This window comes from Lissotriton helveticus, chromosome 11, assembly GCF_964261635.1.
Source record: "Lissotriton helveticus chromosome 11, aLisHel1.1, whole genome shotgun sequence".
NCBI lineage: Eukaryota > Metazoa > Chordata > Amphibia > Caudata > Salamandridae > Lissotriton > Lissotriton helveticus.
In genome coordinates this window covers 370,915,342-370,942,996 of record NC_136072.1, presented here as the reverse complement: position 1 = coordinate 370,942,996, position 27,655 = coordinate 370,915,342, and the positions used below count along the sequence as shown (strand labels likewise).

Here is a 27,655-nt window from a genome sequence, read left to right as displayed (position 1 = left end):
ACTGGTGTATGGAACCATCCTCAGCTAGTACTGGAAAGGGGATTGCCTAAAAAGTCAGTAACCTGAACTGGGGAATGGTTATGCCAGTCTGTTTCCCTGAAATGAAATGTCTGTGGGAAGGATTTAATTAACTGACAAGAGCCTAAATTCAAAAGGAGGTTTAAACAGTGTTAATTGGAGTACTATACTATTGCACATGATCTGTTGGAGAATGTAAAGGTTTACCTGTAACATATAGAGAAGAAAGGAGATATTGTGAACTTGATACATATGATAGTGGGAATTGGAAACCAAGAAGAGAACAGAATTTTTATAAAACAATTCGTATTTTTCCACAAAAGATTGGTGTAGCGTCATTTTTGTGTGGTTGTGCATTTATTTACTGCTGGGTGGTGAGCAACCTTTACACATGTGCCTCTATTTAGTGACTGTCTTACCCTAGGCCAGGCTACCCTAGGTGACCTGACAACTTTAGGTCCAACACTCGTATTTATAGATAGACAGTAAATTATCACAGTCACATTGAAAGAAGCTAGGCTAAGGCCAGCAAAAATTACTATGGGGTGTCACAAAAATATGGTGGTATTTTCTTCCAACCTATAAACATTCCATAGCAGAGGTAAATTGTTACAGTATTGGCTTATGACCACAAATTTGGGCACCGTATTTTAAATCAGAATTGGGATTTAGATCTGGGGATTGTCCTTGGATTTGCATGGCCCTGTGGCTTTGAAGCCGCGCACCCACTCGCAGCAGTAAGGCGGAGATTGGAGCTTTTAAGTCCACCATTCTGATGCTACTGATGGATGTATTGATACATATGATGTGCACTTGGTGTTCATCTGTATGCCTTTTCAGCATCAGTAGTAATAACGAAAAAAGTATATTAGTGGTTGAGGTGCCGCACAAATGAGAGTACCAGATTATTCAAAAACGCACTTGCACTGGCATATTACTTTTTAAAAGGTTAAAAGAGAAGGCCTATCTAGATAAAATATAGTGGTCTGTCCATAGTCACGACATAAGTCACAGTCTCCACACTCCCTAGAGATATTTATGAATGTGTGGGATCACAATTAGAGGTGGGTGCTCATAAGCAGGGCTAATTCCAACGTTGGATATTGCGATGTAATCACTTAAATTAAGGAAGACACTCAGACTGTGCGGAAATGACAGAGTCAGTGTGACGTATTCAGATGTCCCAGTTGAACCATGCCTGCTGTAGTCTCGCCACCTTCCCAAATAAACATTATGAGCAAAGGTTGTTGAATACTGTTTGTTGAAGCCTAATTTTGTTCCAAGAAACGTGGCATCCTGATTAATTTTTTATAAATGGCTATCAAACTATATGTACACATGCCACTCCATCTAGAATGGGCCTTGCAAAAGGTGGCTTAGCAGCCGCAATTCCAGTATCCTCTCCCCTCATTTAAAAAAAATTATGCATCGCGTCACAATTTCATCAATTATTTTAAAAGTTGAGGGGAAACAGTCCTTTGTTGTAATTAATTTCTATAATAAAATTTTTGATAATACAAGATCCAAGGTAATTAATTCTCTAGAAGAGGATTTGGATGGTTTCCTAAAAGGAATGGGGGGGTGACTATATGCTTATCTGGGCCGGTGACTTTAATATCGAAAAATGTGAAGTTATAGCAGGAGAACAATGTAGCTATCTTGATTACTACGGAAACGGAATATCCCACTTTCCCCATGACATTTATGGTGAAGCCATTAATTTTGCTATTCATAAATATAATTTTGGAATTTTGGAATTAAATGATTTTGACGGATAGTCACCCATCCAGACATTTGTAGGTGTTAGATCGTCTTCAACCATTGACCATTTTTTTGTCTCAGAACTATGTAGGGATCTAGTGGAATCTCTCACAGTTTGTGTAAGCCTTTTTGGTGATTACCACCCCTTAACATTGACTTTGAAGCTTAATATGTCTCAGATTAAAAGAGGGAAGGCAGCTGATATTAACATCTAGACCCAAGGTAACAACGGAGTCTCAATAAAATGGTCAGGTGTAAACACTTCTTTGTTTATGGAACATATTACTGGGAAAAAACAGCATGACATTGATACCTGCCTACATAGTTCATCCATTAATTTGGATATTATTAGTGCCTTTTCTAATATTATTACTGAAATAGCGGACGATTTAAAAAGAAAAGAAAAGAACACAGTGTGTACCCAGGAACCTAGATGGTTTAATCAGGAATGTTCAAGGTTAAATAAGGAACTAAAGATCACCTTAAATACAAAACCCAGGATCAATTCCGAAATAAGCAACGTAGGAGAAAGTATAAAAATGCCTGAACCTTAGGAAAATTGAGATCCGAGGAGAGGCCTGGGATAAATGAATACAAGCTGAAACAACTTGTGATACAACCCTATTTTGGAAAACCATTAACTATCCTTTTTTTAGAGATGCTTCAGTGGTAACAATAGATGTTTTAGTTCCATTGGAGGAATGGATAACAAATTTTGAAAGTATTTCCTACCCAGAGGGGGTGCCATAGTTATGCAAAAGGAAAAAAGTAACTTTATATCAGTTGAGCCTGTTGGGTTACCCTGGCTAACCTTGGAAGAAATTAAAGGAGCACTTAATAAAAGTGCTAGTGGTAAAGCCGCCGGACCCGATGGGGTCCCAATTTGTATTTTTGTATTTTGTATTTAATTTATTTATAAAGCGCTAACAATCATCCTGGGTAGGATATCACGGCGCTGAGGTTTGGTGCTGAGAGGTACGATAACCGCACTAATTACTGATTACTCTAGTTTAGGGAAGAGTAGTGTCTTTAATTGTTTCCTAAATGATAGGAGACAGTCTGTCAGTCTGAGACTGGGAGGTAGTTCATTCCATTTGGTTGCAGCTAGATGAGAGAAAGCCCGCTCTCCCATCCTGACAGTCTTCACGCGGGTAGTGTTTGCTCTTCCTAAAGTTCTGGAACGAAGGTTCCTTGATGGTCTATGGAATTTGACTTTATTGTGTAGAATGGTAGGGCCTGTATTGTAAAGTACCTTGTGTGTGATACACAGTAGTTTGAAGTTGGCTCTTTGTCGCATTGGGAGCCAATGTAGCTCTCGCATGCAACTTTTTGCCGAATCATATCTCTTCTTATTGCATACAGCCTTTGCCGCGGCATTTTGCACTATTGCAGTTTGGAGAAGAGATAGTCTGCCATTCCAACAAACAGAGAGTTGCCGTAGTCCAGTCTGCTCATCAGCAGCGACTGGACCAGGGTCTTCCTACACTCAGTCGGAATCGGGATCGCCAATCGCTATCTTTAAGTACGATATCGAATTCTGGTCACCTATTATATTGAATTTTTTTAACGCAACCTTTGATGGAATGCTACTCACATCCTGGGTTCAAAGTATAATAGTTCCCATATTCAAAAAAGGAGACAGAGGGAATGCTAAGTGTTATCGTCCCATATCTCTCCTTGATTCTACCTCCAAATTGATGGGGAGAGTTCTGCTGGGAAGATTAGAAAACTGGGTCTCTGAGAACAACATACTAGCAGAGGCCCAGTATGGTTTTAGGGGAGGTTTTGGGACAATAGAACAATGTGTAAACTTGGATCTTTTGGTGGGAAAATATACCCTAGCAAAGGGAGGGTCCCTACACCTTTGCTTTGTTGATCTCACCAGTTCTTTCGACCTGGTAAATCATAATAAACTGTGGCAAACACTGGTTGAGTTAGACGCCCCCAAAGATATTGTTATTTACTTATCCCAGATTTATACCTTTCTACTATCCAGAGTCTGATTTGGTATAAAGGAAGAGTGTACGCAGGGCTATAGGGTAAAGCGTGGGATAAGACAAGGGTGTGTCTTAGCTCCACTTCTATTTTCATTATATATAAATAATGTTGACTCTTTTCTGCAGAACCTAAAGGCTGATGCCCCCAGGGTAGGTGCTCGCCCCACCCCAGTACATCTTTATGCAGAAGATGCCGTCCTTATTTCAAGGACAGCAAATGGCCTGCAAAGTTTGATAGAAAAATGTGCTCATTTCATGACTGAAAAGGATGTAAAACTGAATTCAACAAAAACTTTCGCCATTACCTGTGGTAAAAACGGAACAAGGATTGAAAAGCATCATGTGAGAGGCACCGTCATTGATAGAGTCTCAAGTTTCAGGTATTTGGGCCTACTTTTTAACCAAAATGGTAGATGGGGTGGGATAATAATCTATCAAATTTAGAATTTATATGAACAATAGAGGATATATTTAGATTTTCTACAAAAATAGGAAATAAACCCATAAGGGAAATGCTCACCCTATATAGAAGCAAAGCTATTACAGCTGCATGCTATGGTGCAGCTCTGTGGAAAAGAGCCAATACTGTAACCCTTCAAATAATAGAACAAGTTTTTAAAACGTTTGCTAGCAGTTCCAAGCTCTACATCTAATTGTCTAGCTCACAGAGAATTGTCTGTCCCCTACATTAGTGATTTTATAAGAATAGCCGGTCTTACCCTATGGCATGGGATATGGACGAGAGAAGAAGCAAGGTTTACCCAGAGTATAATATTGGATTGTTTGACTCTAGAGAATAGTAGGAAAATACCGTGGCTTGAATATATTCAAACTCTATTAAAAAGCTGCAAAATAACCCTAGAGCATAAATAAACAAGGTCTATACAAGAGTATAGTAAAAAAGATTTGAAAACAAGGCTTATCACCGCAATGGATTTGGTAGGGTAAGGTGAATCCAGTACGAAACAAAGTATCATCTCTTACTATGAGCGCCCACTCTTTATGGGCATTCAGCCCTGTCTTATTAAAGTAAGAAATACCCAACATAGGTTCATCTTAACAAGATTAAGACTCGGTACTCTACACTATCTAGTTGCATTCCCTAAGTCCAGGAAAAGGTACCATATTTTACCAAATTGCCCATGTGACGGAAAATATCCTCAATCCACGTTGCATTTTTTTAATATTTTCTAATTTTTATAGGGACATTTGTAAACTTGTTTTGAAACCACTTTTTTTAGCAAATCCATTTGACTATTATAAACAAGCGTTTAATTTTATCTGTAGCTTGGAGAATGATAAAATCATGACTGCTGCTTGCAACTTTACACAAATGTCTATTAAGAAAAGAAAGACCTACTCCTATTTAGAGGCATTAACTTATGAATATTATGATGATTGAAGTTGGAGTTAAAATGCCTTTTATCCCAAATGTATGATATATGGATTTGAACGCACTATACGCACCTTCAAGAAGTTTTTAAAAGATTTTTAATGAACTTTTAGTAGATTGATTTACTTGGACTATTAACTAAAAATGGACTGTATTTTTGTAAATAATTGTGAGGATGTGCAAGTAATATGTTTTTATTATTGTTATTAGAATGCTTTTATGGTCATGTGTAATGTACCGAATAAAGGTTTTTTTATTGATTGATTGACAGAGTCAGTGTGACATATTCAGATGTCCCAGTTGAACCATGCATGCTGTAGTCTCGCCACCTTCCCAAATTAAACATTATGAGCAATGGTTGTTGAATACTGTTTGTTGAAGCCTTCCTTCAAGCAAAACATTGCTTGTTTGAAGCATTCAAATCCAAATATTTCCACGTACGGGTACTCTGTCAGAAACATGGCGGGTATCCTGTCTACTATATTACACGTGCAGTATAACCTAATACACTGGTAGAAAGTCGAATGGAATATCCGTCGCATTTCTGACAGAGTGTCCGTCTGCCAAATTCAAGATCTAGATACAGCAGTCCCTGTGAAAGCAAATGTTTATATTTCAGACTGAAGTAACAAACAAAGGCACGGTCAAACTAATATTTTAATGTAGATGAGTTACACTTTAATTCTTATAAAACAAAAGAAACACATGCATTAAATGGAAACAGAACACAGCATCGTGATTTGCAAACTGGGTATATTTACAGTACAAGGGATAATGTTGTATATTGTTTGCCAAACAGTTGAATATGTGCCTTTAAGAATACTGAGTAAGTACACCATATGAATTGCTATTTCCAAAAGGTATTTCTAAATCATTATCATACCTCTGCCGGCTTGTAATTCTGAATTGTCTCTTCTTGGATCCATTGTTCCACTTTCCATGTTCCCTGCAAGAGAAAAGCCAATGGCATGTTACTAAATATGACACCAGATTGCGATATATGGGAGAATCAATCAATCAATCATAGCAGTTATAAAGGGTACTACCTACTCTTGAGGGTCTCAAGGCGCTGGGGGGGAGAACAATTTTTTTTCTAAAACAGTCTTGGTAGTGTAGAGGTTTCTGTGTATTAATATTCTTTGTGCATCATTAATAAGGAAAGAATGAATCTACACTCGATTTGTCTGATATTGTCTTTGAAACTATTTTGATATTACCTGTTAAAGTGCCCTTTCTTGTCTCATGCTAAATAAGCCTTAGCGCCATCTTGTTCAAAATGGATGTCTCACTCTGCACATTCACTGTTTATTATTTATGCTGCATATACAAATGCAAGTCTAATTTGTTTATTTCAAAATAACGTTGTTCTCAAAGCCTTATAACCCGCCGTAGAGGGCTATACCGGCTATTAAAGGCCATCTCCAGCGTTAAAGGCCCCAAGCCGAAGGCGAGGGCCTTTAACAAGGGAGAGGGACTTTAATAGCGGTATAGCCCATCTACGAAGGGCTATAAGGCTATTAGAACATTCTGTCACTAGAGGACAGAATGTTCTAACAGAAAAAACAAAGCCTTTTGAGAGCGTGAGGGGATTGGAATCCCCTCAGGTTCCCTGAAGCCTTTGTTCACAGCCAGAGCTGTGAACAAAGAAACTTTGGAATGTTGGAGTTCCAGGCTTATACCAGCCATTATAAGCCCAGAGCACTCCATTGTTTTCAATGGAGCTCCCAACATTCCAATGTTCTAATTTCTAGTAAAGGCTTAGTAATGTTTCAATCTTCAAGCTTTCTTTTGCTTCCTTGCTGTATTGCATTCATTCACAATAGTTCACTGTTATTTTGTAACTACTTTGTTCTGATATCTCCTGGTGACATTATCAAGAAGGGGGCTGAACAAAAGTCTTTAGTGGGCTAGTGCTCACACTGTATGATGTATGACACTCTTCAGTTCTATCCTCTGATTTGTTGAGTTTGCTCACACTATAATGATTCTGAAGTTGCCATTATGTGCTAGGGGAAGATTTCCTATATAAAGCCTCATATTTGGGGGTGTGCCAGAATTTTGATGCGCGCTACTAGGGATGCTGTCTGATTTCTTACTGCTTTTGCTGCTCATTTGAAACTTAGAATATTTTTGATTTTGCATATGATTCTATACTGCCCTGCAACTGAGCATTTTTATGGCAACAATTTCATGCATCTTCAATTCATATTTTAATATTTAATTCCCTCAGAGTTCACTTATTGAGTATGTCTTTCCTTAATTGACTGTACTTTTGATATGCTGATTAGCACCTTATTTTGGGATGCATTGTGGCATGAAAATGGGGTGTAACACCGCGCCTGATACATCCTTCCTTGGGCATGTTGTCCAGGTGTCTTTTGGGGTGTAAGATTTTAGGGTTCACCGGCGGCCACACAACTGAACCACTTTAAAGATGAATCAGCAAGTTTGTTGAGTTTTAGTCTTCCACATCTGACTCTTCTCAAAACAGAGATACAAGTTTTGTCCATTCAGGTGAAGCATACATTCTGATTGGGAATCTCTATCTCGTTGGTCTTTTGGGAACAAGCAACATGCTGTCACTGTTCTCAGAATCTATTTCACCTATTTCTGTTCTTTCATTTTTCCGGTGTCTTTTTGCAGGTTCTCTTCACTGCCATAAGAGATGTGGCTCTCAAATCTTTAGAATATCACTGAGTCTTCTCCTCTCACAAACATTTACTTCGGCCAACATCAGCAAGTGGACTCACTGTTAACTGCTTTCTTCCCCTGGGGGTTCCTGAGATTAGTTTTGTATGAGCTGGATCATAGACTATTTCTTACTGCTACTTGTTACTTTGCAACAGTTCCTCCATATGACCCTCAACCTGAAACTGGCTACTGGTGCCTTCATCAGGATCTTCACTTTCATCAGCAACTTCACTAACTTCACCAATTTCAGGATTCACTCCACTTCCTCTCCAATTCTCTCCCCCAGAATCCACTCAGCAAACTTGAGATTGACTCTGTGGATCTGTGGTTATAACCACCTATTTACCCACCATCTTCACTCTTCTTGTGTGAGCGACATGGATCCATTGTGGGGTTCCGGCACGCTTCACAGAAGTGTTAGTCTCAATCACAACTTGATACAGCCCTTTCCCCCTAAGCTCATGGCAGGTATTACAGACATGCTTCTTCACCAGTGCCCAGTCTCCACCTTGTAGTGGATGGCACTGAGTTTCTTTTGTCGATGCTGCTGCCAAATTCACATGATGAGAGAAAGATATCACCATATCAGCTAGACTTTTGCAGTAATATAACACAATATCATCAGTTATTAACAGCATAGTGTTGCTAAAGGGATGTAGGCAATCTTCATAGTTCTTCCCATTAAAACTTCATGGGGTGAGAGATCAATTTTTTTAGGTCAAAGCCTCTGAGACAGCACAGCTGTCTGGTTTGCAAAAACATCTTGGGAACGTTCTGAAAGCCTCCCTGGGAATACATTCTGCCCATTGGTTACCACTGGTTTTGTGAATTGATTGTAACTCACATTTTCTTGCTTTCTATTTGCTGGCTTTATTTGTTTTAGGATTCTCAAACATGTCTTTGTCCTTCATGCGGAGCATCTCCTGTTCACCATCACTTCTTGTGTTCTTACAAAATTGCTTGCTTTCTGTAAACAGGCATTTACATATTGTCCTCATCTTGTCACATTTGCAGTGCATTCAAAGACAGAAGTCAAATGTAATCTCTGTCTTCTGAGGGAGCTTGGCATTTACTTTTCTTTCTCTGACTTCAAAGTGAGAGAATTTATGTGACAATCTTGATGAGTACCCATGTGAGTGGAAAGGCTGTGGTGAAGTTATTTTTTTCTAGCATAACAAAATGTAAATGTCTGTAAATGAACTGTGAAACTATTTCAGAATATATGAGAATTAGGAAAGTCCAAATGAAGCAATTTTTTTATAATTCTTATGTGTGGAGTAAATTCATATTTTAATCTGACCAGAACAAAACAATACATTTGGTGATGCCATTTCCACACATTATTGTTTGTTCGCTGTATAGTTTTATCAGTAAAACTGTATGTCTATGCAAATGTAATGGTCATTTCAATTGAAAATGAAATGTCTGTAATAATGACTGCACTACCACACCATGCACACTCCACTTTACTTAACTCCATTCTCCAATACTCTACTCCTCTGTACACTAGGCCACTCTACTCTACAACACACTATGACATCTATGCCACTTCACTCTAGGCCACTCTACTCCACTTAATGCCACTCCACTCTATGCCACTCCACTCTAGGCCACTCCGCTCTAGGCCACTCCGCTCTAGGCCACTACACTCCACTCTAGGCCACTCCACTCTATGTTAATCCACTCTATGACATCTCACTCCACTCTAACCCACTCTGCACCACTCTATGTCCCTCTATTTCACTCCATGCCACTCTATTCCACTATGTGCCACTCTATTCCACTCCATGCCACTCTATTCCACTCCACCACGCTCCACTCTATGACACTCCAGTCTACGACACAACACTCTAAGCCACTTCACAACACTCTCTGACACACTACAACACTCCACTCTACTCCACTATGCCACTCTACTGCACGACACTCCACTCCACGATACTCCAATCTATGACACTCTACTCCAAGCCACTTTACACCACTCCACTCTAGGCCAGTCTATCCCACTGTACTCTATAATACTCCACTCTATGACCCTCCATAACACTCTTTGCCACTCCACTCTGACACTGCACTCTACGACACTCTATGCCACTCTACACCACTCCAGTCTACAACACTCAGTGCCACTCCTCGCTATGCCATGCTACTATATGATACTTTACTCCATTCTACTCTACTCCACTCTTCTTTAATCCACTAAGCGGCACTCTAATCTAGTCTACGGCACTACACTCTACTACACTTCATTCCACTCTATGACACTTTACTCCCGTCTATGCTACGCCACTCTATGCCCCTCCACTTCATCACACTCTACCCCACTCTATGCCCCTCTATTCCACTCCATGCCACTTTATTCCACTCCATGCCACTCTATTCAACTCCACAAAACTCCACTCTATGCCCCTTTACTCTACATAACTCCACTCTATCATACTCTACACCACTTCACTCTACTTTACTCTATGCCACGCCATGCTATTCCACCCCACTCTACGACACTCTATGGCCCTCCACTCTATGATACAACACTCTATGCCCTCTACTCTGCTCTACAACACTCTATGCCACTCCACAATACTACTCTACTTTACACCGCTCCACTCCATTCTATGCCACTCCATGCGAAACTGTAAGCCCCTCAACTCTATGTAAATGTAAATGTAAATGTATGTGTCTTGTAAAGCGCACTGCTGTCCTGAGGCGTCGTGGCGCTGTAGACCGCTGGGGAACCCGTCCTGGCTATCCCTGTGAGATGGTCCCTACTGGGTATCTCCAAGGTGAAACCAGGCCTCCTCGGCGAATGTGGGGGGCCGTTGTAGAGATGAGGCAAGCTAATGCCCAGAGTTGCCGAGTGTGATCCCTGGTTAGAGTAGGCACCGAGGCGAGAATTATCGAGTCCGCTGACCCTGGTCCACGACCCTGCTGCGTTGGGAATTGAACCCTGGTCCCGGGCCGTTCTCTGCTTCCGGGTCTGCCGCCTCTAACCAGTGAGCCACACAACTCCACATGACGCTCCACAACACTCTAAGCACACCACTCTATGCCTCGCCACTTTCCAACCCTTTAATCTTCTCTATGCAACTCTATAACACTCTACTCCACTCTATGACACTACCACCATTTCCTTGACTCCATGCTATGCCACTCAATGCCCCTCCACGCTATAACAGTCTATGCCACTTTATGCCACCACACTCTATGCCCCCAACTCAATTCCATGCTCCTCCACTCTATGCCTCTCCACTCTACACCACTCAACTCTAATCTATGACACTCCACTCTAATCCATGGCACTCTACTTCACTCTAGGACACCCAATTCCATGCCACTCTGCTCTACGCCACACACTTTTAGCCATCCTGGAAACAGCAACGCTTATGTACAACATGGCTAAAACACATGGTCAAAGCCAATAGCTCTTGCATAGGTGAGATCGATTGGCTTTGCCACTGCTTGGTTTTATCAGAAGTACTTCTAATGCTCATAAGGACAAGAAGAGCATCGGGCCATCTCAGATTAGTGGAGGCACACACTTTAATGTAAATGTAAATGTGTTTGTATTTATATAGCGCACTTCTACCCAGAGGTCTCGTATTCATACCGCTGTGGAACCCATCCTGGCTTTCCTGTGAAATGTTCACTCCTGGACACCCCCAAGTTGAAGCCAGGCATCCAAGCGCTGCTGGGGCCATTGTGGAGATTAAGCAAGCTATTGCCCAGAGTTACAGAGTGGGACCCATGATTAGACTAAGCACGAGGCGAGAATTATCAGGTCCAGGAAATTGAGTCCAAGAGCCACCGAGGCAGGAATTGAACCCTGGTCCCGGGCCAGACCTCTGCATCAGGGTCTGCCGCTCTAACCATTGAGCCACGCTTCTCCACAGTCAGCTTGTTTTTGAAAGTACCAGACAGAGAGACAGCATAAAGAACGTTCAGGTACTGGCCATAGACTTTAGTGACCATGCCCCAGAAACATGTGAATTAGTTTGGGGAGGTTATGTTAATCTGAAAGAGGCGAGAGCCCCAAAGCTAGTTCTATCCAGGGAAAATGGTTATATTTTAAAGTGGGACAGAGTGGATGAGGCCAATCTAGTAACCTCTGTTCTGTTACATCATAAATCTGAGATCATTATATGTCTAGATGACATGGCCTCCTCAATACAGGAGGTGGGGGATTTTGAGAAAGTATTGAAATCTATTATACATCAATTAACTCAATCATCTTCCACCAAAGAGCGTCTATCGATGAGGTGGTTTGACAGTCATTGTTTCAAGGCACTAGCAAACCTATGCAAAACCCAGAATAAGTCCCCAAGTACTCGGCGTGTACGAACTCTTCGTTCCAGATATAAAGAAGTGAGAGATGATAGCCTGAAACATTTAAGAGAGGAAGCCTCGGAAAATCCAAGGTAAGCCTCTGAGACTAATGATAGCAATGGGTTTTGGAATGTGATAAATGCCCCATTATTAAAAGATATAGGGGAACAGTCGTTGGATGTTCATATCAAGGAGGAGGGCTGGGTTAGCTTTTTCAAAACCTTTTTCAAAACAATTAAGGGTTATCAAACTGTGCAGATACCATTAGCTTGGTAAATTGTTCCCCCTGACCGTTGAAGTGACGGAAATAGAACAATTATTCCAATTTTTAAAAAGGGGGATAGATCTAATCTCAAAAAATTATAGGCACATCTCCTTAATTGATTGCACAGCCAAAGGAATGGGCCGTCTTTTACTGAATAGGTTAGAAGAATGGGCAGAGGAAAAGCAGATCCTTTCTGAGGCCCAATACGGCTTCAGGAAAGGCAAAGGCACAATTGATCAATGCCTGAACTTAATAATGGTGGCTGCCACATACACTTTGGTAAAAAAAAATGGTCCACTTTATATGGCCTTTATGGAACTTTCTATGCATTTGGCTGTGTGGTCTTTAGCAAGCTATGGGCCATTATGGAGAGCATGTGGGGGTAGCGACATCAATAATGGCTTTTGTAAGGCAGCTGTATCTGGAAGCAACAGCATGTGTTCGGTATGGGAAACAAGGCGAGTGTACAAGGCCCTTTAACATTGAAAAAGGAGTGAGACAAGGTTGTGTCCTTGCACCATTCTTATTTGCCCTCTATACAAATAAACCGGAATCGGTTTTGGTAGCGAATGTGAAGGACACCCCTTATGTAGAAACAACCCCTCTCGTAATACTCCTCTATGAAGAGTATGCAGTGCTTTTAGCTAGAATCCCTTTGGCACTGCACAGCCTCATAGAGGTGTACAAACATTTTATGACTAGCCTGAATTTACATGTTAACGAATCCAAACATTTGTATTCATTTCAGGGCCTGGATTCAAGAAGCCCATGAGTTTCTTCATAGTGAATAGAACTATAGAAGTGGTAGATAAATGTACCTATCCAGAAATACTATTTGATTGCAAACTAAATTGGAAGGATATGGTGAATAATAGAGCAAATCTCATGGAAAAAAGCATTGCCAAAATTGATAGATTCTCCAAAAAATTAGGTTCCAAATCCATCCTGGAAATGTTTAAAATCTATTTAGCTAACGCTAAATCCATTGCCTCGTATAGGGCGGCAATCTGGGGAATGGCAGATGTTGTAGCAATGCAGCATGTGCAGGATACATTTTGTAAAATACTTGTATCTGCCCCTTGTGCTTGCTCGTACCTTATTTGCAAGATCAAGCAAGGCTTACCATTTATTAGTGATTCAATTAAGCTGACCTCTCTGCTGCTGTGGCACTCAATATGGAAAAGGGATGTTAGACTCAATTTGTGCTAAGGGACATCCTAAAAATTGATTATGCGCTCATAATCCAGTGGTTGAGTTATGTAGAGTCCACTCTGTCATTGTTGGGACTGCATAATCTATATGAACCCCACTGCTCTGTACTAGTTTTCCGAAGCATAAATTAAAATACATTTTCTTGGCAAAGGCACGAAACGACCGAGTGGGTGCGAATAGACACAAACGCACAGTAATATTATACCAGACACTACCACCTGCGATTCTTGGTGCATTTTCTTATTCGTCCTAAACTCACAGCATCGATTTGTCTTCGTTTTCAACTAAATTGTATCCCACTTATGATTGGTTTCCCCGAAAACGCGTATGCATTGAATCAATTGTTGCCCTGTCCTTGTGATGGAAAATCTATCCAGTCTAGTATGCATTTTTTATTCTTTTGCACTTTATATAGCCAAGAGAGAAAGAAGTATATTATTCCCCTTTTACGTCAACATGCTTTTAGACAGTGCTTACCAGCTTTACATTTTACTCAGCAATTAGCAGATCCCTATGTATGTAATACTATTGCTTTATATCTCTGGGCTGTTTTAAAACCTCGCCAAGTGTTTTAGTGGTTGCGACTATGGTTAGGGTAGAGTTTCTTCTTAATCTTTGTTATATTACCAAGATTTTAAAGGGTGGCTTATAATGGCAATTTTAGGGGAGATATGGGGCATAGAATATTTCATTAGTCCCATCTTTCCTTATGTGTCTTTATTTGGATTTAGATGAACCAGAGGGAGGCTATACATGTAGGCCGTTTTGGAGTCTCTCAAATTATTAATATCTGAAGTGATGGATTTTATTACTATTTTAGTACTGAACATGGTACAAATATGTCTGGTTTATCAGAAATACTCTTCAGTGTCAAACAGTTATGTGTATTTATTGTACTTTTATGCTTGTTATTTGATACAAAATAACATTTGTGACTGACTGACTGTTAGTACCAATCATTTTCCGTACAATTCCAGATGACTGAGGATGATAACTACGATGGAACTTCATCTCAATCTGAAGAGCAGTACAAATTAAGTTAAGGATCTAATTTTTAAAACGTGTTCCTTGATCTGTCTCAATAGAGGTTGGAAAGTCAACTCATGATATCAATTCTCTTAATAAGAGCTTGGTAACTGTCATGCTGTTGCAACTCTGAGTTGGATATGCTTCAACCCATTTAGAGAATAAGCAGACAATCACATATTTAAGCCTATTATAAATAGGCATCTCATTGAAGTCTAGTAAATGGCCGTCTGATTTGCCAATATGATTAATAAGGACTATGGTTCTCTTTCCTTGATTATTTCTCTGGCAAATGACACAGGTCTTCAGCAACACCTTTCAACTTTATATTGAACAAATCCTTCTTGAAAGTCCTGGTCATTAAATCTTTCCTTATGTGTGATAGTCATCATCATCATCTTCATCATCATCATAAATAAACTTTATTCATAACTCTTCAGTAACATAAAAGTACACAAAAACAATCATCAGAAAATGTTCACATTAAAATTCATAAACAATAAAAAAATAATCATGCAAAGATACAATTCAGTTAAAAAGAGTGCTTTCTGGACCCCTGTACAATTATACTCATTAGGCCTCAGGGAGGAGGCAAAATGCTGAAACTGTTACAAGGAAAAAGGGGATCTAGCGCACCTTATCTTTTATTGCCTATCACTCAGTACATTCTGGGAGGAAATCTTTATGCTTTTAAATAAACTGTTTGACTGTACGCTAACAAGATAATTCTCCGCCCTCACCACGGCATTTAAGAGCACAGAGCTGAGATCTGTACACAATAGGGATATTCTGGTCCTGCTACTAACAGCAGCAGTGAAAATGGTCCTCACTAATTGGAAAGACACAAGTAAGATTTCGTACAAAGGCTGGTTCAAATGGACCATGCATCTTAGAGGAGCAGACAACATGGCACTACAGAACTCGCCCTGGAAAACAGCCTCTAGAAGGATGTGGAAGTCCCTGGACACATTCCTAGACTCTTTTGAGCCCCGTGGAAACGAGTTACTCTGGCGAGACACAGCCTGCCACCCCAAGTGAAACTCCACCCTATCAAGAAACTTAAATGGGCCCTACTGGTCACAACCAATGTGTCCCTCTAGGACCTTCAGGGATGACATCAGGTGTAACAACAGCCCCACTGTATGCCAGATGTAATTTATAAGCTTATTACGCCACATTTGTGTCACTTTTAACATGGGACAAGTAACGCAAGCAGCTTGTAAATCTACGTCTAACTTTTCAAGAAAAAATCTCAACTCCAGACTCTGCGAGATAGTTTTAATGTTGTTTTCTCTCTCTTTCTCTCTCTCACTCTCTGTGACATCATTTCTCTTTCTCTTTTAAAGTTATTGAAAATGCTGTCTGCTTTCACATGTAAAAGCAAAGAAGTCTTCAAGTTTTTAATTCCACTGGCCGCAATGTTTATACAACGGTAAGCACAAAGGCCTAGATATACAATGCCTTCATTACAATGCATTAGAAATAAGTCGCCATATTTACAATCCCGTTGTGCAACTTTTCTGTCAGTGACGCAGTAGGCACTTCCATATAGACACCACTTGAACGCTGCACTATAACCAAAGTGAAATGTACCTGGCACACTGCACACGTAAGATCGTATTGTTACCTTGACTTGTAATGTTTCAGCTCATTTAGTCACATCTACATAATTCTAAACTCTAATTTTCTTTTTTGCTTTGCAGATTAACAATCGTACGTCTTTTGGAGTCATCTTCACAATTTGTTTATACTATTGTTTTTTTTAAGTTATTTTTCTAGTTCTATATTATATAGATATCAATAAGTTTTGTTTACAGGTTTGTTTTAATAAAAGTTAATTAAAAAAACTACATACTTTTTGTTTGTGGCGGGGGGTGACGGTCCACAAAAAAAATGATTTTTAAAATGTTGAAGTACTATAGCAAGAAGTTCAAGACTAGGATTGAAAAGTACGGAGTTATATTTTCTCTGGATACACTACAACATGGTAAAGGAATCAAACTAATACAAAACAATGTGTACCACATTTACAAACCTCTTGCGACATTTCTCCATGCAATGCCTACCCCCTACAAAATTAAGTGTGTGCGCCTCAATGACGCCCCTCAAACCACGGAAACAATAAACCCACAAAGACTTCCATATTGTATGAGAGGGGCTGTGTGACCCTCCGCCTGGTGCCCTGGAGTCCACCAATCCCAGACCTGGTTTCTGCAGTGTCCTGGGGGGAAACAGCCATTACAATGCCTGATCGTCACCACGAAGCCATTAGCACGCATATGGCATTACCACACATGCTTTTACAACCAGTATGCATTTACCACGCATGATAAACGCATAATCTTAATAATGTCTTTGTGTTGACGAACATGCGTTGTAATGGCTGTGGCGTAAGTCCTTCAAATTAGTTTCTAGGTATACGTGTAACAAAGTCTGATAAGATCCGAGGCCAAGGACAAACAATGTGCTGTCTGTGGCAGGAAATCTCATCGATCACAGAGAAAATATGTGGAAGGTAAAATGAAAGTAACAGGTATAATAAAAATAACGGAGGAAAACTACTAAAATGGCGGTGGACGGAGTATGTAATCAACGTTTGGCACCTCGACACTACACTACAATTCAAATAAATATAGGTACAATATGTTTATTAATATATTACAAAAGTATAGCAGCGGATGACACACACGGCCCGGGAAAAGAAAGCGGCAAATTTAATACCTGAAATGAGGAGAGGTTTGCTTGGGGAACTTGAAGAAAAAGAAAAAAACGTGGGTTTGGAAACGAGGCTGCGCATGTAAACCAGAAAGTTTTACATACTATCATAGAAATATACAACCATTAAAGTTAGTTTTTAAAAATAACGTTTTTTTTGGTTTTTAGCCCTAATGGCCCCACGATCGCAGACGCCTCCCCACATCCTTTGTGAGCCCGCATTGCTTTATCAGAGACATCACCTTATATGCTGCTCTCTCTTTCGAAAAACAATCTGCCTTCTTGAAAGAGAGTACAGATTAACTTGCTCTCTTTTTCAAATAGGAAAGCGGTTTCCTGTGGTAAAGTGAAAGCGGAAGTACGTACCCCGAGACACTGCAAGAACCGACCCTGGGAGATGGTGGACCCCAGGGCCACCAAGGGTTCCGGAAGGGGGGCAGCGCGACCCCCTCCCAACATTAAAAAACCCCGGAGAGTGCAGGTACCCGGGGCTGGAAGGTCATTTTACATATTACTGCCCCAGGAAGGTGCCGTTCCCCGCGACGTGTATGGGGAGAGAGAGAGGGAGAGCTGAAAACACACTTTAAAAAAATATATATTTAAAAAAAAAGCCTTGTCGGGGTGACGGTCCCCGAGACTGAGAGGAAGAGGATCGTAACCCCCCGCATACTTCAAAATAAAACCACAGAGGTGTGGCATTCCCCGGTGCTCGGGGCACCTTACAAGCCCCCCACTATGAAAAGAATTGCCCCCGAAATTTGCCCCCTGGGATCTAATGAATAAAACGTACTTCTATGTTTTATTTCCCTTTTCCACCGTGTATGTATACCATATGCGTACCCCTCCCCCCCCCGATTTTTTATATTAAAAAAAAATACAAATTGAGCCTAAAGATCCATATACGACCCCCTGAGCAAGCCTACAGGGTCAGGATGTTTCTACCCTGCACCCTTTCGTTATTTCTCAACTTTGTTTTACTGTTTTCTTGTGAGTCGCTTCTAGCGACGAAAAAGATGGCTGCCAACACTTCCTGGTTTGGAGTGTTCACGCACAGTTGACGGGCAATCAGCATGCAGCTCGTGCTCATAATTGTACGGATTTCTGTCACGTGCTGTACTCCGTCTCCAGATATCGCTATGATTTTACTTGTAATTTTCTAAGGAGCTACTGAATGTATTTACACTATTTAACAAAAAGCACAATCTGCGAACCAAACTCTACCTCTCTGACAAATTTGGTATAATTCCGTTCAGCCGTCCCTATGGAAAATTGTATGGGGAAAACATGTTTTGGGACCCCCCTTTTTTCTTGGCCCCCACTTGACGAATCACCCCCAAACTTACAGGGAAGGAGCAGAACCGAGCACGCCATTTTCTTGGAGAAATTCGCGAAGATTCGTCCACCGACGCCAATGTTATTCCAAATAGAATGTTGTCGATTTCCTATGGAAAGTAGGTCCTAACTATAACTACCTAATGGCGACAAGCAAAGGTGAGCCGTCAATGTCTGTTTCAGCAAGCCCATGAAGAAGAGGAGGAATAGCCTTGGAACGCGTCGGCATGGAAGGAAATTAATGGGGACTGTGATGCGAGCCGAGGCAAGGCTGAAAATCAGAGGAGCGTGGTCGAGTGCCCTTTCAATGCTTTCGGCCTTTGTTGGAAAAATACTAAACACGGCTGCCCTGCCGTGGGAATGAGCACCATTTCCAGAATGAAAGGCTGTGGTTTGAAACGATTTCAGACGTTGCCAGCACGACATTCCGAACTCGAAATGAGCCCGCATTCACTGTTTCCAACCTACTACAGGATATTAATATGCATAACTATGAAATATACATTCAACTTACTAAAGTGATTTTAATTTACCCACCTCTAGGGACTACAGATCCCGTCATGCAACAAGAGACATTGAAATCAGTTGACGCCCACTGGGGGCGATCGCATGAATAAATTACTTAGACAAGCAAAGGTGAGCCGTCAATGTCTGTTTCAGCACGCCCATGAAGAAGAGGCGGAATAGCCTTGAAACGCGTCAGCATGGAAGGAAATTAATGGGGACTGTGATGCGAGCAGAGGCAAGGCTGAAAATCAGAGGAGCGTGGTCGAGTGCCCTTCCAATGCTTTCGGGCCTTTGTTGGAAAAATACTAAACACGGCTGCCCTGCCGTGGGAATGAGCACCATTTCCAGAATGAAAGGCAGTGGTTTGAAACAATTTCAGATGTTGCCAGCACGACATTCCAAACTCAAAATGAGCCCGCATTCACTGTTTCCAACCTACTACAGGATGTTAATATGCATAAATATGAAATATACATTGAACTTACTAAAGTGATTTTAATTTACTCACCTCTAGGGACTACAGATCCCGTCATGCAACAAGAGACATTGAAATCAGTTGAAGCCCACTTGGGGCGATCGCACGAATAAATTAATTAGACAAGCAAAGGTGAGCGGTCAATGTCTGTTTCAGCAAGCCCATGAAGAAGAGGTGGAATAGCCTTGAAACGCGTCGGCATGGAAGGAAATTAATGGGGACTGTGATGCGAGCCAAGGCTGAAAATCAGAGGAGCGTGGTCGAGTGCCCTTATAATGCTTTCGGGCCTTTGTTGGCAAAAAAATAAATAAATATATATATATATATATATATATATGTATATATATATATATATGAAAGAAAAGAATCCTACTCCCAGGAAGAAGAGGCACGTACACGAGGCATGAGTGGATCTGGCTTCTTTATTGTTATCCGGGTCTCCCACGACCCTGCAGGAAAAGAGAGACGCGTTTCGCCTGCGCAGCAGGCTTTATCAATCTAAAAGGCGCCATACCATTGTTGATATATATAGCCCTCCTCCCTCCTTCAGGCATACATAGACATAAAGAATAGACTACGAGGTAGACATTATTAATAGAAGACAAACTAGCCTTCAACATATGCGTGCCTTGCAAAGTGCAAGACAATTAGAGTTATAAATAACTGCATATTCCACTGCAGACAAATAATGTCATCAATAATGTATAAATTAATTCATGAAATATAAGCAGAAATGTTTATACATAACAGTCTGTTTAGCCTGAAAGTCATGATAACATGCCGAGGTACTATCATAATAAGACAACATACTGGCGCCAAATGCTCTCCACGAGCGCTGCCTTCCTGATAATAAATCTATTGTATATAAAGAGATTTAAAAACCTGCACAAATAGCAGGTTGTGCTGCCTGCATAAAAAATGCCTTCTTGCTCCCACTTGGTTGTCACATTGTTCAATAATACAAAGTCTGTCCGTTGCAATTCTAGAAGAAGACATGCCAAATGACTGTTCATCAAGAAATATATTTCAATTGTGCGCAAAAATACGCACTCTTGGTGAAGGCAATATGAAATAATAGCGCTGCCTAGGGGCTCCGAGTTGCACATGCTGTGCATATTTCCAACGGTGATATCAGCCTATGGGTGTTGGCTATTACTCCAAGTGGGACAACATCTCCCATAATCCCTCAGGCGGCTTTATCAGAGTTTCATCAAAAATCATTACGGAAGTTCAAATTGCCACAATTTCATAAAGTTATTGCAGTTATTACCGGAAACATTGTCCCAAGCAACCAAAGTTATAAGGGATTAGTGCAGAAGGCGACACAAATGTCTCAGTTGCCAGGCAGCACAACGTAACATGATTATGGGCATATATACAGGGTAGTAGGAGACCGATGTGAATAAGTTCAGTATGCCCAACACACCTCACCGCTTAAGCGTCGGCTACCACAGTGCCCAGTCACCAAAGGTCACCAGCATCCTAGGCAAGGCATTTCCTGCTGTGGAAAGCAGACCACCGTGCTGGCAGTCGGCAAAGACCGCCCCGCTCCGCAGTCTGGTATCCCCACAGCTGCCATCCTTAATCCTTTCTCTGGTGAGACTCTCTGGGGGCTCTACATCATAGCACTCCCATGCTGCTCCAAAAGTTTGTTGCGGTCGATAGTAGAGCCACAGAACGACTGGTGGTACGTTTACAGCGCCAACCGCCGACGCTGAAATTGATGAAAGAAAAGAATCCTACTCCCAGGAAGAAGAGGCACGTACACGAGGCATGAGTGGATCTGGCTTCTTTATTGTTATCCGGGTCTCCCACGACCCTGCAGAAAAAGAGAGACGCGTTTCGCCTGCGCAGCAGGCTTTATCAATCTAAAAGGCGCCATACCATTGTTGATATATATAGCCCTCCTCCCTCCTTCAGGCATACATAGACATAAAGAATAGACTACGAGGTAGACATTATTAATAGAAGACAAACTAGCCTTCAACATATGCGTGCCTTGCAAAGTGCAAGACAATTAGAGTTATAAATAACTGCATATTCCACTGCAGACAAATAATGTCATCAATAATGTATGAATTAATTCATGAAATATAAGCAGAAATGTTTATACATAACAGTCTGTTTAGCCTGAAAGTCATGATAACATGCCGAGGTACTATCATAATAAGACAACATACTGGCGCCAAATACATATATATATATAAAAGAAAACACTCCAAAAGCCACCTCCAATAACGCTGACCGGCGAAGCCACACAGGAGACGGACCACAGGATCTGGCCACAGATGTATTTTACTGGTACAGGTTAACAACAACAGCAATGACGCGTTTCGGGCTCGTGGGCCCTTGATCACATGCAGAGTAGTTAAATTTTTTACAGGTTTTTATGCAGTGAACCAAATACCGGCCCACCTGATACCTCACTCCTCCCAGGTCACATGATCATAGATATGGTGAAAAAACTGTCTGTTACAAAGGTTGTGCAAATGAAGCTGGTTTTACATATAAAATGCATAAATGCATGTTTACAGTTTACCAATGTACAAAAAACAGGACACTAATATTATTACGCATCCACCATAAGAATGAACCCATATGCCAAGGAATCACTCTTGCATATATATATATATATATATATATATATATATATATATATATATATATATATATATATATATATATATATATATATATATATATATATATATATATATATTGCAAATTCTTCAAACCTCCACATGCAGCGGCAGCAGCAGCGGCGAGAGAAGAGACAGACCCCACGTTATCCAGGCAAGATGTTATTTATTCCAAGTGCCTTCCAAAATGCAACGTTTCGAGTACTAACGTACTCTTGTTCACACACCTATATATATAAATATCGGAGAGAGATACATCTAGAGAGTTATATATAGGAAAACAGTTGTCTATTCACTCTTGTTGTCTATTTCATGTGACTCAGAACCTCTAGGTAATAAACATTTTCATAATTCTGTTACCAATGTTTAATCATATATGTTATCTGTGCCTCTGGTAGAGAGGCACTATCTTGAATAATGGATTCAAATCCAGTAACTCACTGCTATGACTAAGCAACAGTCACAGACACTACTACTGACCAGATTGGACGGCGTTACCCACAGTGAAGGCTCGCTAACCTACCCACAGTGAAGGCTCGCTAACCTACCCACGCCTCGCGGAACCCGCTCCGCGGGTCCCGCTTTGGATCTCCTGTGCTTGGTGCTTCGGTGGGGCTTGAAGGTAGAAGGGCTGCGAGCGGCAACCGGGACTCGCATTCCCAGGAGTCCCGGTGTGCGTGAGTGGCCGAGTCACCTGGCCCCGCTCTCCCTGACCGCCTCGCCCCACCCCCATCTGCTGTAAAAGGGGCTTGGACTTACTGCTCCTTGGGACACTACTACTGACCAGATTGGACGGCGTTACCCACAGTGAAGGCTCGCTAACCTACCCACGCCTCGCGGAACCCGCTCCGCGGGTCCCGTTTCGGATCTCCTGTGCTTGGTGCTTCGGTGGGGCTTGAAGGTAGAAGGGCTGCGAGCGGCAACCGGGACTCGCATTCCCAGGAGTCCCGGTGTGCGTGAGTGGCCGAGTTACCTGGCCCCGCTCTCCCTGACCGCCTCGCCCCACCCCCATCTGCTGTAAAAGGGGCTTGGACTTACTGCTCCTTGGGACACTACTACTGACCAGATTGGACGGCGTTACCCACAGTGAAGGCTCGCTAACCTACCCACGCCTCGCGGAACCCGCTCCGCGGGTCCCGCTTCGGATCTCCTGTGCTTGGTGCTTCGGTGGGGCTTGAAGGTAGAAGGGCTGCGAGCGGCAACCGGGACTCGCATTCCCAGGAGTCCCGGTGTGCGTGAGTGGCCGAGTCACCTGGCCCCGCTCTCCCTGACCGCCTCGCCCCACCCCCATCTGCTGTAAAAGGGGCTTGGACTTACTGCTCCTTGGGACACTACTACTGACCAGATTGGACGGCGTTACCCACAGTGAAGGCTCGCTAACCTACCCACGCCTCGCGGAACCCGCTCCGCGGGTCCCGCTTCGGATCTCCTGTGCTTGGTGCTTCGGTGGGGCTTGAAGGTAGAAGGGCTGCGAGCGGCAACCGGGACTCGCATTCCCAGGAGTCCCGGTGTGCGTGAGTGGCCGAGTCTCCTGGCCCCGCTCTCCCTGACCGCCTCGCCCCACCCCCTTCAACCTAGCTCATTGGCCCTTCGTCTTACAAATATAGAGTTCCTACGCTGCGCGGGAGCGCGCGGGAGCGACCGGGGCGAAGACCGGGCAAAGAGCGGGCCGTTTGAGGCCGTTCGAGTACGGCAGAGTCCAGCCTAGGCCCACCCCCCCCTGGACGCCAAGAAGACCATAGAAAATGCCGTTAAGATCAGGGAAGGAACGTACTGTCCAAAATAATACATCTAATGGCGTCGTTTCTGGTCCCTTGGATGCTTTTATAACACGGGCTACTGGTATCTTAGAAAAGGAAATCGCTATGGTTGAGAAAAGATTGTCAATAGACCTAATCAATGGGAAGCGATCCTCATTGGGGGCCTTAGCTTCATCTATCTCCCCTCCACCCTCTGCACCCCATGCTGCCTTCAATTGTGTCCATACCACCTCTACGGACGCAATAGTCCATTTAGAAAATATTGGGGACAGCTAAACTAGGGATAAAATAAGGGAAGAAATGAATAGTATAAACACTTCCAAAGATACACAGGGGGTCGGGGCGGAGGATAATGACTCGTTGATCAGCGAGGAGCAGGATTTTAGCCAGCTTACTGGAACTCCACCCCTCAACCAGTCCGACATGTCTAAATCTATTGAAAATGTTTATCCCCCTATATCTAACTCTGGCCCTAATACTAAAAAGAGAAAACGGGATTCTAGAATGTCAGGGGAAAAAAACCAAAACACTAATGAAGTAAATAAAGTTCAAGGGGAATGGTGTCAAGGGCCCGAGCCTCACCCAAACCCGTTAAAACCCTCGGTGCACAACAACATGCTATGCCCCACCCTTTTGGCTTTGGGCTCCTCAACCACCTGTCCCATGTGCCTCAATAGTGATGAGGTTTTGCTGGCAAAAATGGAGGCCATGTTTAAAACATTACTCATACCAGTCCTTGAGCGGACCAGGCTTATGACCACTAAAATTGATAGTATGGTGGATTTGATTCATTTAAACCATACGATGCTTCGAGCATTATCTGGTTCAAATAATACGGGTGCTATTATTGCACCAGCACCCAGCAAGGTTCCCAGTAATAACAACAATATGGATAAGGGTAAAAATGCCCCCAATAAAACCATAGGAATGAATAACACCGCATTTAAAGGGGGTCAAACAATCAATACCACCTCTATCAACTCTTTAGGAGCTAGTTCTCAAACTCAGGTATTAAAGCCCCAATCAAAACCAGTGGCTAAACAAAACACTGGTGGGCGTCAAACTATGGGTCCCCCTATACAACCTAACTTAAATCTCCCTTCTCCAAGTAACTCAAGAGCCCAACGCACTGCTTCTTTCAATCATAGGGAGAGGGGGCGTAAAAGACCAAATATTCCCAGTGTTGATCTTCCACCTGAAGCAGCCCTACATACCATCGTTTTGACCGGCGTAGCCCCATTAAAACCGGGTGCAAGGGAATCTTATGGTGACCTTTTTAATAAAGTCACTTTTTGGCTGAACAAAAATCGCCCGCTACCCCCCTCCACCCCCACGGAGATATTGTATGTGAGGAGAGTAGATTGGGTTGGGCCGGAGGCAAAAGACTTGGAAGGAGACTGCATTCTTATTTCGCTCAAAGACTCATGGGTGGTAGATGCCATTAAACGAGAACCCAGGTTTGCAAGGCAGGGGGATGTACAAACACTAGCTTTATCTTATTTTTACCCGCACAGGCAAATACCCTTTCAATCTTACCCTTTGTTTCGTAAAGGTCCTGCTGCAAGACATCCCCTGGCATTAACCCCGCTTGACTGCCAGCGCCCCTTTCTTTTTAATCGTTTTGGCCCCCTTTCTGGACTAGAAGCTATAGATTGACTCAACGATTCTTCTAGCGAGTCTCTGATTGGTAGTGTGACAGCCCTAGAACCCATTGATCATAATATGGTGTGCCCAACTCAATTACCCAATCGAGTAGATGGGGAAGGAGGCCAAACATTAGTATTAAACAGCCCTCGACCATATCTTGCTATCCAGGGGTCTTTGATCGACAATAAAATAAAAAAAAATAAAGCCCCAGCAGAGTGTGTTAAGAACCTAGTGGTTAATGTCAATACAGGGGCGTCTCATGGATCTGCCCAGCCCCTACACCCTCTGTTGCCAGATAACCTGAAAGATCATCTGAAAATTTTGTCCTGGAACATAGCGGGTATTAAGGCGCGCCTTGCGTCTACGGATTGGTCAAACTTTATGGACAACTACGATATCATCCTGTTGCAGGAAACATGGGCAACTGAGCCTGTCCATAAGTTGGGTTACATTAATTTTTTTAAACCCGCAATCAAAGGAGGCAAAGGGCGGGCTGCAGGAGGCTTGCTGATCTGGGTAAAACAATCCCTGGGCCTCTATCCAATGGAGTTCCCGGTGGAGAGTCAAGATCTCCTCGCTATTATAATAAATAAAGGGAGCAAGCAAATTATGAACATTGTTAATATCTATGCTAGAGGCCTGCCTGGCGGTCGAAGCCCACCCATGTTGAACCTTGTTGATCATATGATAATGAAAATGGGCGGAGGCATTACTACCATTCTTGCTGGCGATCTAAATTGTACTATAGAACCAGTGTTAGATATGGGAGACACATGGACTATGGAAGATGATGCTGCATGGGGTATCCCAGACTTACAAGTGGAGAAGAAGGCTAAAGTAACAGAGGCTGCAGTGTCTTGGATGGCTTTTTGCTTACAAAATGGGTTCCGTGCATGTAATGGCCGCTCTGCCTCGGATGTGAAGGGAAATTGTACTTTCGATAATGGCCAGAGGCAGAGCCGCATTGACTATATTTTACTGGACATGGAACATTGGGCTTTGCTAATTGACATGGCAGTACTAGAGCGCCCGGAAAGCGATCACAATCCACTGTCCTTATTGTTGAAGATACCGGATCTAAACAGACACGAGGAACCATCTGCTACTTATACAGGGGACGTTCAACTTACCAACGACAGGAGGAGATTGAAGTGGTCACGGGTTATGGAAGATGAGTGTTTACTAAACAATATTAATGTCGTAGTTGAGAATGCACTTAATGAAATGTTGCAAATAGATATGCCGGGGGTGGATACTGAAGCAGCTAATAGTGTGATGGGTGTTCATATTAATTGCTTTGAAAACGTAAAGACCCTGTTATCTAAACCATGTGGGAATGTTGCTGTTAGAAGTAATTGTTTGCCCCAAAAATGGTATAACAAGGAATGTAGAGAGGCACATACAGCTCTCATTTCTGCCATAAAATCTCGGAACATGGTTGGAGTGAGAGCTGCTAGACTTTACTATAAAAAAATCCTCAGTAAAGCTAAACGGGAGTGGGAGGATGAATTCTGGTCAGACCTCCTGGAGGCCTCCACCACCAACAATCAGAAAAGGTTTTGGGATTTGGTTAAATGGGGCAAAAATACAGATTCTTCTACCCCGGGAAATAATGTGCCACTTGAGGATTGGGTTTTATTTTATTCGGCCCAATTTAAAGGTGGCAATGATGAGACTATAAATCGCTTAGGCAATGTACCCATGCTGACCCCACAAAGTGAAAAACTCACCTTTACGGTTGCTGAGGCCGAGCTGGCATTGGCACTGACTCTCCGAGGTAAAGCCCCCGGTATGGATCTGATCCCGGCTGATTTGTTCAAATCTAATCCCACCTTGTGGCTGCCGTATATTACTAGGATAGCTAACACATTGGCCCTTGGAGCTATAGTCCCTA

General features: G+C 42.3%; 1 protein-coding gene across 2 annotated transcripts in view; it reads right to left on the bottom strand.

The window, feature by feature from the left end:
• LOC144791150 (kyphoscoliosis peptidase-like) overlaps positions 1-27,655 on the bottom strand; it is a 539,687-nt gene that overhangs the window by 265,743 nt on the left and 246,289 nt on the right. For both annotated transcript variants that reach the window (XM_078665805.1, XM_078665806.1), the window contains exon 4: positions 6,053-6,115. In XM_078665805.1, coding sequence (XP_078521931.1) covers positions 6,053-6,115 — 63 coding nt within the window. The remainder of the gene's footprint in view (positions 1-6,052; positions 6,116-27,655) is intronic.